The 11,445-nt window shown below is 50.8% G+C and overlaps 3 protein-coding genes across 3 annotated transcripts; 1 reads left to right on the top strand and 2 right to left on the bottom strand.

The window, feature by feature from the left end:
• Nucleotides 1–4,694: 4,694 nt before the first annotated feature.
• On the top strand, nt 4,695–6,451 carry MYCTH_2306991 (uncharacterized protein). The gene has a single exon (XM_003664258.1). The coding sequence runs from the start codon at nt 4,919–4,921 to the stop codon at nt 6,182–6,184; it is 1,266 nt and encodes a 421-aa protein (XP_003664306.1). The 5' UTR covers nt 4,695–4,918; the 3' UTR covers nt 6,185–6,451.
• Nucleotides 6,452–7,727: 1,276 nt separating this feature from the next.
• On the bottom strand, nt 7,728–9,258 carry MYCTH_2306990 (uncharacterized protein). The gene has a single exon (XM_003664257.1). The coding sequence runs from the start codon at nt 9,125–9,127 to the stop codon at nt 7,916–7,918; it is 1,212 nt and encodes a 403-aa protein (XP_003664305.1). The 5' UTR covers nt 9,128–9,258; the 3' UTR covers nt 7,728–7,915.
• A 243-nt stretch (nt 9,259–9,501) lies between these two features.
• On the bottom strand, nt 9,502–11,445 carry MYCTH_2306989 (uncharacterized protein). The gene is made up of 3 exons (XM_003664256.1): nt 11,038–11,445; nt 10,319–10,956; nt 9,502–10,227 (listed from the first exon to the last, which is right to left on the bottom strand). The coding sequence occupies exons 1-3, from the start codon at nt 11,300–11,302 to the stop codon at nt 9,712–9,714; spliced, it is 1,419 nt and encodes a 472-aa protein (XP_003664304.1). The 5' UTR covers nt 11,303–11,445; the 3' UTR covers nt 9,502–9,711.

Raw genomic sequence — 11,445 nt, 5'->3', positions numbered from 1 at the left:
TCTATATTACTTGTATTAACCTAGGTAGTAGTGTCTTCCCTATAGTATTCTAAGAGGTAGCTAATCTTATCTCCTTTCTAGATAACTATAGGGACATTAGTATCATTTCTGACGATAGCTACTAGGGGTATATACCGATTAATTATAGCATCCTAGACTCTATCTCGGCTAGTAGTAAAGTAAAAGCACTTGCCTTCTAGAATATTATTAGGTAGTAGTATAAAGTAAGTCTCGACTATCTAGGTAGAGTATATAGAAATGACGGTATACCGAATAGTAGTAACCTTCTAAAAGGTAGGCTTAGAGTTCTTCTTTATAACGTCTTTATAGATCTTTATATTCGCTAGCGATCTAAAGGTACAAATGCCCTTGACAAAGTCAATCTTGACACTATAAGCCGTTATAAAGTCGGTACCTAGAAGCATTTTTAGAGCAAGTTCGTCGATGACGTTAGCTATAATATAGATATATCTGTCGATTAACATATTCCTAGCCTCCCCTAGGATATAGAAGTCAAATTCGACCTATTTACTAATCCTAGTCTTTAAATTGACTCCCTTAAGGGTATAGGGTTCGCCCTTAATCCATTAAGGATTCTTTACCTATTAGGTAATCTATATCTGGTTAACTAGGTTAGTTAAATTACCTATATCGAAACAGATATCTATAGTTTGATCTTCTAGGTTAGCTCGAACCGGAATATATAGGTAAGACGTTTTCCTTAGCCGGTAGAAGGGTATTTCTATACTTAGGTTGGCTTCTACTACTTAGCTAGGTTCAAAGAAGAGGAGTACAGTTTCCTATTTTCGTTCCTTGGGTAGTTCTGACGGTATAATCGCTCCTTCTATAAAGTCTTGTTCTACCTAAGGAAGATCTTCCTTCTTTAGTAGTTCTAGCAATTATAGTTTCTTCTTATAATTCTAGTATAAGTGATAGTATAGCGCTCCTTAGCTTATAAATATCTATCTATAAAGCCTATAGATATTACCGTCTTCCTAGATATAGTCTTTCTTAATAGTACTAAGGAAGTACGCCTCTCTATTACTATTATCTCTATTAGTTTCGGATTTATAGTTACTAATTAGGAGATAGCTAGTAGCTTTAAGCTCCTTATATTTAGCTTTAGCTTTTTTATCCTTACTAGATATTACCATAATATTATAGTAATAGTAGGTACTATCCTTGTTAATACGCTTCTAGCTATAGCGACGGAATCGTTAGAAGCGGGGATTCCATTTACTATATCTGCCCTTCTCCTAGGGTCTAGTGCCCTAGAAACGGTTACCCTTACCTTAGTCGTTATAGTCTTTTAAATAAGGCTCCTAGTTATAATTTTAGTATCGCTCTCCTTATAGAAGATACCTATATTTCTATTCCTCTCTCTGCCTATAGCGGTCAGACCGGTACCGTTAGCCTAAATTACCCTATCTTAGCTTAGTATATAACTAGTTAGCTTAATCTTCGGAAGCGCTATTACTATTACTATTGCTACCGCTTAATCCGTTAGAGGTATCTTTAACATTGAACGTAGCGGCTTTCCGTGCCCTTCTTTTGGCCTTAAGCTCCTTAAAGAGTATCTCCTATTTTTTAGTAACCTAAAAAAGGTATTAGTCAAGTATATCCGTTTTCTATGGCTTAAGATAGAGCTTATGGAGTACTAGGGTTATTATTAATTAAAGTCTAGTCAAAAGCTAGTAGTTTGTCTTATCTCCCTAGACTTAGGTATAATAGAAAAGATCTATTATAAATTCGTAAATAGATTTACCTATAATAAGGTTATCTTTAGTATAACTATTCTAAACTAGCTATTAGCCTACCTAATTAAACTAAATATTAAACTATTCTTTAATCTTTTAGAGCTATATCTCTATATTTAAGTAAAGAGTCTCTTTCTTAATAGGTAATAGTTACTATTTATATTATCATAGAGCTAACCTATAGAATAATACCTATAGGTTATTCCATAAGAGGAGTTTCTTAGAGACGTTTCCTTTAACTATATTATAGATATACTTAATCTAGAGGTTAGTATCTATATAGTAATAGATCTTCTTATAATAGAAGATTAGCTAGCTATTAATGATCTTTTAGTTAGTATTTAGCTAAAGTAAGCTAATATTAGTAATCTTTTATACCTAGTTAGTAGCTAGTTATGATAGTATATATACTAGCTATAGCTAAGGGGAATTAATATCTATTAGTTTAGTCATAGCGTTTTATAGGAGTCTAACTATAACTTATTGGAATAGTCTTATAATTATCTCCTTAATTAAATCTAATAGTAAGAGAGGTATATACCCCCTAGTTAGGGTATCTCCTACTAGTATTAACGTTACTATCAGTAATCTTTCTATTAGATAGGCTATCGGCCAAAGGGTATAAGAAAACCCCTATTAAGGTTCTTCCCTTTCTAGAAGCTCCCTTAATACGTTAGTTATAATCGTAGTTTAGGTAATTCTAATAGGTCTACTTAGTATCTAATTACCCTATTAACTTAGACCTACTAGGTTTAGCTTAGACCTTAGAGTCCTTAATAGCTCTAGTAGGCCAATAGGTAGAATTATCATTTATAAGGCCGTTTCTAGTAATATGGTAAATTATTAAGCTAGGCTGTTAGGACTTAGCATTTTTAAGGTCTCTAAAGGTCCCCTAGGTTAAGATTCCTCCTAAATTCGTACTTCTAATATAGTTCTTACTTCTAGTAATAATAGTAAAATAAGCGCCTAGTCTAAAAGCTAGGGAAGGCGCTTAATAAAGCTGTTTACAAGTCTCTTTAATATATACTTATCAAGATTCTAGGACTCTAGGTAATCTTCGTCGATCAGGTAGTCGTTAAAGTCTTATACATAAGCTAAGTACTAGTTAGCCTCCTTAAGGGATACCACTAGCTTAAGGATTCGAAGTTCCGTTAGAGTAAGCCTTTAAACCTAACGCCGGTAGGCGTTTCTAACGACGAAGCGGTAGGTCTGACGTGTTTGTCGTAGTTCGGGCTCGTTTATTAGATCTTGATAGAGTTGCTATTACCGTCATATCTGACCGTTTAGGCATCTGCTTAAGCAAAGGGACACAGTCACTTACCTAGGCAAATGGTCTCCTATGGCATTCGAACGCTCGCGATTGGCAACAAGATCGTAGATTCGAACCGGTAGTAGGCACTACTTGCTATAGCTTGGTAGTTATAATTAGTATAGCTTAGAAGGCTATAAAGGTACGATACTATAGCGGTATTTACACTGTAGGCGGTACTCCTAGACTAACTATTACGGTCTATAGAAGTAGGTGATAAAAGCGTTGATTGTTCTAAGTGCTAAAGGCACTTAGAGAAGCTGTCTAAATACATGTTGACCCTGGCTTGTTATCCCTGTTGGTAGGTTAGTTAGATCTGACCTATAGATAGTCAAATGCTATAATAAGGTATATAAAGGAGTAAGATCTTCTTAGATAAAAGCGTTTAGATTATATTATTAGGTAAATAGAATAAGCTTTATAAGAAGGACCTCTTTCTAATAATAATACTAATTAATACTAGTTACCTTCTTATTAAATAAGCTTCTTATATTTTATATCTTACCTCCATTAAGGAGCTTTCCTACCTTAGTTCTAGAGTTTTAACTATCTTATACTAGTCTTAAGCTCCTATTACTCTTAGAAGATAGGTTCTAACTTCTTATTAAGCTCTTTAAGATTCTTAGTAATAGCCTTCTTTTCTTAAGCAATTTTAGGGCACTAGATATAGCAGGGACCTTTTACATTATATATAAAATAGCCCTAGAATTAGAACTTAGTATATCCTTTCTATCATTCCTAAATATAAGATTTGATAAACTTCTCCTTAGGAGTCCTCTATACTTAGTATCCCCCCTAGTAATAGTTTAAGATGACAGACGTTTCGTTAGACTAGATCACTCGTTTCCAATCTTTAAGAGTCTAGTCCTTATAGCGAAGACAAAACTTTAAACGATCTTTCTTTATCTTATCTATTAGACTAGGCTTTCGAGTTAGCTTTGTCTTCTTAAAGCTAGCAGCTCGTAGGATCCTCTAAACTATTATCGGAGAGATAGAGTTCCCTAGCTTAGCCGATATATAAGCATATATCTTCTCTCTACCATAGCAGTTAGCACGAACCTTCTCGAGAATAGTGTCCTTATGGTCGGCTTGCTTAGATAGACGGCCAGTCTTTAGGGTATCGCAGACGTGTTTGTCGAGAATAAGAGTAGGAGTCTAAGACGGATTAAATCTATGCTTAAGAGCCTTACTCGCAATGTTATTAACAGTCCGAGCCTTTAGCCTTATTAGAGCTTCAATTTACTTATTATCAAATTATAGAATAAGCTTAAGAATAAGCACTTATACGCGCGTTACAATATCGTAGTAAACTATTGTAGAAAAAGAGCTTGTAAAGAAAGTATTAGTAAATATTATAGTAGATAGGGAGGATAAGGATTAATCTATATAGATGTATAGACGTATATACTATAGTAAATAAACAAGGAATCAGAGGGTTGTAGGGGTTACTAGCTAAAATGGGGATTCTGCCGGCAGAAAATTTGAAGGCGGTGAGCCAATTCTTTTAATAGCGATATCCGTACACTACCCTGCGACCAGGACCCCGGTCACAGGTCATTTTCCGCCGTTTAGGCGACCGCGGTCCGTTTACACTACTTGTAACGTTAGTTACACCACACTCTTCAACTGCCGTGTGGAAAGACATGTAAACCCAAGTAATCCGTATTCTTTTCTACTAGATGCCACCACAGCTTGTGCCTTGTCAGCCACAGGTCTAATGGATCAGTTGTTTGAGTGATTGTCAGCGGCGCAGCACCCCCAAATGCCCTCTCCGATCCCGAGTTTCTCTTCAATCAGATGAAAGACGCGTTTAGATGAGGGGCTCGGGACGCGTCCGACACCATACGCCGTTATGAACGACCTGTCGCGGATGTCGGATGTGGAGGCCGAGGTGGCCGCAGTCGACGACGGTGGGTTTGGTCGGTCCAGCACACACATAGCGTCGCCAGCGCCCAAGACCCGTTCGCTATCGGACGGAGGAAACACGCCAAAGCTGTCTCCTTCCCCCCACATTGTCGAGGCGTCCCTTCGCCAGTCCAAAGACGATATCGCGATTCGAGACAAGGACCACGAGCACGTCTCCCCGCTGCCGTCGACGCCCATCCGCGCCGGCTTTGCCGCCCGAGGCCTCGCGCTTCAGATGCCGCAGCGCGACGCTGCTTCGCCCGCCTCCCACGCCTCCCAGCCCGGCTACGTCAGGCCCGCCACGCTCTCGCCCAAGCCGGAACACCCTTATGCCTCGCCCACCAACATTCTGCCGCGTCACTCGCGGGGCATGGACTTCTCCCGCGCCGCCACTAGCTTGCACCACTCCATCCTCGCCCACCAGGCATCGCCCGACTCCTCGCCCACCATCGCCTCCCGAGCCATGAACATCCCCGGCCGCCGCTCCGAATACGGCGGCGCCGACCAGCCGTCGACCTCACTATGGTCCATGATGGGCAACCAGGAACGGTCGCACGTTTCGAGCTCGATGGGAAGCACCAGCCACGCCATCTCGGATTCATCCTCCAGCTCCGACGACGACGATTACATGGATGAGGACATGGAAGAGGCCTTTGTCACCACCCCGCAGGCGCAGAAACCCGGAACTCCCAGCGCTTCGGCAGCCATGGGCGCACCCTGGATGCCCGGGTCGCCCGCCGCCAGCAATCTCTTGAGCTTCCAGCAACGCCAGCGCCACCGCAAAGTGCCAAAGAGAAAATCGCGCGGGCCGCTGGGACTGAGCTTCCACCCTGCAGGTGCAGGATCAGCAGCCGCCGTGTCGAAATCCCCGCCGAACACCCTGGGAGGATCAAGTGACATGTTTCCCCATGCGAGACGCGAGAGCATTAGCTGGGCTGCCAACCAGCTCCACATCTCGGGGAATGAGAGCGACGACAGCCATAGACAGTCCGACGGCGTCGAAAGCCCGTTGCGCCCAAGCATTGTCCGCCGGGCCGTCACGAGGCGGGGGAATTTGCTGGTAGGTTTCTGCTTCCTCCACCAAGCCTTTGGACGGTGCTCACATTCACACCCTCCCGCCAGCCGAAAACGAAGGGATTTGCCCGCATCCGTGCTGCACTTGCCGAAGAGAGCGCGCCCATCGAGGCCGAAGTTCGCCGCGAAGCCGAGGTGATTCGGCAGGTTCGCGAGAGCGACATGAACCTAGAGCCCAGACACCCCCCGCCACAATCGATACCCTCGACTGCGCTGTCCAGCCCCAACTTGGCAGCACACAACGGCCTCGAGGAGATCACCGACGACATCATGATGATGGATCCCACTACGAATCCCTTGGGCGTCACAGGGACCCTCAAGCAGCAAGCCTTGAGGAACGCCAAGGGCAAAGTCTTCTGGGACACGGCTTCCGAAACTAGCAGCACAGGCGCCACGCAGCGCGTCACGCCTCCGCCGCCATCCCTCGGCCCCCGAGCATCCTCCTCAGGAATCAGCCTCGAAGACATCAGCATGGGCTCTCCCTCCGCCAGCTCCAACGGCGGGGCGAGCCAGGGCAACCCTTTCGTCGCGCCCGGCGGCGGCACGCACACTACAACGAGTAGCTCGGGCCACGGCACCCCTTCGTACCCCGCTCCCACGCATTGCCCCAACAACAACAATAATAATAATAATAATAGCAGTAGTAGCAGCACCAGCCACAGCCACAACCATCATCACTCCACCGGCAACAACAATGGCCAGAGCCCCACCGTCCCCGGCGGCGGAACGCCTGGTGGCAGCATGCCCGCCCCGCCGACTGCCGCCGAGATCACGCGGCGGTTCAACAGCAAGCGTCGGCGGGGCGACGACGACCTCGACCCGGTCAGCATCAAGCGGCGCGCCGTCAGCCCGAGCATGAGCGTGCACAACTCACCCGTCATGCAGTCGCCCCTGCAGCGAGATACGGCACCGTGGGGGAATACGGGCGGCGGAGGAGGACCCGCATCCGGGGGGCCCGGATCGACCGTTTCCATGTCCTCTAGGCCAGGCAGCGTAAGCGGGGACGGCAGTGGTAGCGGGGGGACGGGGAGGAGCGGGAGTGGCCCGGGCAGCGAGAACGGGAGCTCGCACGGCAATAGTAGCAGGGGCGGGGGGAAGGTAAGGATCGGGTTCCAGGGGATGGTGGAGACTAATGATGGGATCACGAGGTTGAGCATCGAGTAGTAGTCGCCTGCCATGCCACACCCACACTGCGGGCGGTGAGGTGGCGAGGGAGTGTGGTGGGCATTAGGCATTGGGGGCATACATTATATACAGTACATCCTTGGGAGACAGGCCAGCGAGCCTGTCAAGGTTGGGGAATGAGATTGCACAACGTCGGCGTACTGGGGTGGCAGGGTTCCATTCAACGGTTCGGGGTTTTCGGATTTGCCTCTTTCTTCGTCTTTGCATGGTTCAGGGGGGTGGCCTGAAGACCATTTGGGGCGTAACATGCTGTTCGTCAACATACATCATCGTCATAACCGGGGGGGTGGGGGATAGGATAGGCGTCTGGATTTTCTCTTGAGAACTCGGAAACGTCGTTGTTTTGCAAAGGGCTTGAGTCTAGTTTCTGCTTCAGCGGGAAGAGGCGTATTCGAACTTGAACCTTCTCAGCCCCTCCTTGCTTCTTCTGTCTCTCGCCCTGGCCTCTTTCTGCTCTTGGGCGACGATCAAACTTCCGTAGAGCGAAGAAAGATTTAAGGAACACGGAACGTGAGGCCAGCCATGACAGTGGGTGGAGACAAGATACAAATCGCTTTCTTTTCGACGCTCGTGAGAGTAAAGCCAAGGTGAGTCTAGTCTACTACATCCAACGCTCTAGACCCTATCCATTCACACCACCAATCTTCGGTTTAAATGAGAGTTCTCCCCCGCCCCCACCTCCTTCTTAACCCAGACCGATCCCGGCACCCGCGAGATGGTTATTATGATTCGGATGCAGATGCTGCTGATTGGGGTGAGGTTGGTGATGACCAGGACCGTTATGATACCCCGTCCCCGTGCCGATCCCGACCCCGATCCCGGCAGCACCGATCCCTTCCTCGGACACGCACAGCCCGCCCAGCCGCTCGTCCAGCCACCGCGCGAGCTCCTCGACGTGCCGCCGCATCAGGGAGACGCTGCTGCTGCTGCTACCGCCTCCGATGCTATTGCTGCTGCCGCTGCCGCCGCCGGCGGCGGAGACGGTCGCGGTGCTCGTGCTCGTGCTCGTCGTCGAGGCGGCCCCCGTCGTGTGCGCCGACAGCACGGACGCCTGCGAGGGCGAGCCCGGGTGCGGCGTCGCCGTCGGCGTTGTGCTGCTCTGGCTTGCGCCGCCCCCCGACGCGGGGCCGGTTGCTGGCGGGTGGCTGCTGGATGGGGTGGTTAATGTCGGTGGTTGTGGTCCTGTTGTTGTCGTCGCCGCTGCTGGTGTTGCTGTTGATGTCGTTGCTGCTGATGGTTGTTGTTGTTGTTGTTGTTGTTGTGGTGGTGGTGGTGGTGGCTGTGGTTGTGGTGGAGGGGTTGAAGGGCGCGGTGTGAGGGACGGGTCGGCGGCGGCGGCGGCGGTAGTCGTCGTGTCCGGTGGTTGGCTCTGCGGATGATGGTGCCCTTCGGTCGCCGCGGAGGGGGCGACGGACGCGGGGCTGCGGCTCAGGAGGTTGAGGTGTGGAGCGGGAGCGGGATGGGTGGGGCTGAGCTTCCCTGACGGAGCAGCACCCTCGACGCCACCCATGCAGATGAAGAGCATCCCGCAGCGCAGGCGGCGGATGACGAAGACGGCGCCGTTGTCGAGCTGGACGGTGACGGAGGGCGCCGAGTGCCTGCCGCCCTTCCGGGCTCGGACGGTGCTGCCGGGAGGGATTGAGGCGGTCGTCGCGGGATCGGTCGAGCCCGGTCCTGCGTTGGAGGGACCCTGGAGGGCCCAGAGGGAGGCGGCGACGGCGGCCTGGCGTCGGAGGGCGCTCGCGGGCAGGTTACTGGCATGGGCGAGCAGACTTCCGGCCGGGGTGGTCAGCATGGCCGAGTGGATGAGCGGCGAGAGATTAGCGCGCAGGAACGACGTGACGCGCTTCGTGAGAAGCAGCGGAGGGGGCGGCGGCATCTGCATCACGCGCGACATGGTGGGCGAATGCTGGGGCTGGGGGGAGAGGTAAGCGGCCGAGCTTGGAGGATGGAGCCGTCGTGGATGCTGATGAAAGATGAGACGGAGCTTGGAGCGCCAACGACGGGGGGAAGCCGAGGCAGGTGGTGCAAAGTGTGGGGTTACGGAGTACCGCCGCGAGGTGGTAGTGTACTCGCGCTCGATGTGGTGGGGCCCGATTGCCGGCTACGTATCGATAAGCACACGCTAATTTAGCGCCTCCTCGAGGCCAGCAGTGGAGCCGAACCTGGTCAGTTGCCTGTGCAAGCTTCAATGCCGCCTCAAAGCGCAGGCACTCTGCGAGTCATCTCGCGGAACTCGAAAGTTCTTACGATACATGTAAAAGAAGAGAAGAAAAAGGAAGAGATGCAGACAAATCCCTTGGTGCTTGATTCTTCTTTGTTTATGAGCTTGTTTTCTTATTTGTAGTTTTTTTGACAATCTTTTTTGGAGTCAACACCAGCGACAAACTACACTAGTTTCAAGCTCTCGAGCTGAACCAATTCAACGAACATAAAAGCAAAGAAGGACATACGCAAACGGCAGGTTGCGCCCCGAGACGCCTAGACAACTAGAACATTGTCATCCAGCTCCATCCGTTGCTGCTGCTGCTGCTGCTCCATCTCCGCCTCGTCCGCCTCCTCCTCCTCCTCCGCTCTTCGCCGTCGCTTCCTCAATCTGATCTGGTTCTGCCTGCGGAACCACAGGTCATCGAAGATGTCGCGATAGATCCGCCCGTCCTCAGTGTTGGCTGCCCACTCCTCGTACGCCGGCCAGGCCATGTCCAGCACGTTGCTTGCCGACCATTCGTCGTTGCGGTTTAGCCGCAGGAGCAACATGACCACGCCCTTGAGACCCCGCGTGTAGTTGGATAGGGCTTGGAGAACGGAGTCTACATTGACATCCTCTACGCAGGCGTGCTCGCATGGGTTGTACTCGGCTGCGTCGTCGCCGGTGATGTGGAAGCAACCGCAATCGGGACACTCCTCGGCGGGCGGCAGCTCCCGTCCGCTCATCATTCGGTATAGCAGCACCCCGACCGCAAATAGCTCGCTTCCCGGGGTGTAGGGCCGTTGGGACTGTCCATGTCGGTCAGCACTCACCTTCGCCAGGCGGCATATGAGACATGAGACGGAGACGGAGCAAGGAACAGGAGAAGGTTAAACCGACCTTGGGAACATCCGTGCCATACCTATCCCACCTCGCCTTCCGCTCTCTCAACGCTCCCAGCCCCGCGCTATACTCCTCCTCCTCCATCGCCACCACGGGCGTCTCCCTCGACGCGCTCACGCTTCCAGACACGAAACACCTCCCAAAGTTGCCCAGCTTCACGACGCCGTACGTCTCGATGCCCCGCGGATGCTGCAGGAACACGTTGTCCGCCCTCAGATCCCGGTGCAGGACCGGCATCCAGTCCTTCTCGGCCTCCTTCCTGCCCCTGACCCTCCTCCACCTCCTCTTCCTCCCACAACCACCATCACCAACACCAACACCACCATCACCATCAACAGGACTATCAGCCACAGCGGCGGCCACGACCCCGTACGTCTCCCTGATCCCCTCGTGCAGCCACTGCAGCGCGCGCAGCAGGCCCAGCGCGACGTGCCAGACGAACGACTCCGGCATGAAGCCGTCACCACCACCACCACTGCCGCTGCCGTGGTTGCCGTCCCGCGGTGCGTAGTCGTCGAGCACGTCCCGCAGCGTGCCGGCGTCCGGATAGTCCCAGAGGAGCATCCGCCGCGGGCCGGTAGCCGATGTCGTCGTCGTCGTCGTCGTCCCTGCTATTGTTGCTGGTAATACGTTGCCTGGGCGCTCGGTAATGTAAATGTCAGTCACCAACCAACACGACGGCGGGGTAGAGTTATATTTTATCCTGCTTCACTGACCACCTTTCTCCGAGAGGAAGTGGACGGGGACGTTGACAAGCTCGTCGTGGATGGAGATGAGGTTCTCGTGGTTGAGGAGGTTGACCACCGACAGGAGGGCGGTGGCGTCGCCGTCGTCGCCGTCGTCGCCGTCATCGCCGGGGACAGGGCCAAAGGGCCGGGCGAGCAGGACCTCGCCGTCGGTGGAGCGCCGGACGAGGAAGAGCCCATCGCCGAGCGGCTTGTACAGGGAGTAGGAGGACTTGGGAAGATTGGAGGCGGCCATGGCGGATGTCGATGCACGGGGTTCTTGCGTCTCTGGCGAGGGAATGGTTAATTTAGAAAGAGTGTGTCTGAGGAATCGCCTCTTGAATTGGAGTTTGTGAGGATGTTCGAGGCGGTTCCTGATGTTGGCTAAAGGCCACCCTG

The sequence above is a fragment of the Thermothelomyces thermophilus genome, chromosome 4, assembly GCF_000226095.1.
Source record: "Thermothelomyces thermophilus ATCC 42464 chromosome 4, complete sequence".
Classification (NCBI taxonomy): Eukaryota; Fungi; Ascomycota; class Sordariomycetes; order Sordariales; family Chaetomiaceae; genus Thermothelomyces; species Thermothelomyces thermophilus.
The sequence above is the reverse complement of the archived record's forward strand: the minus strand, read 5'-3'. Positions and strand labels throughout refer to the sequence as shown.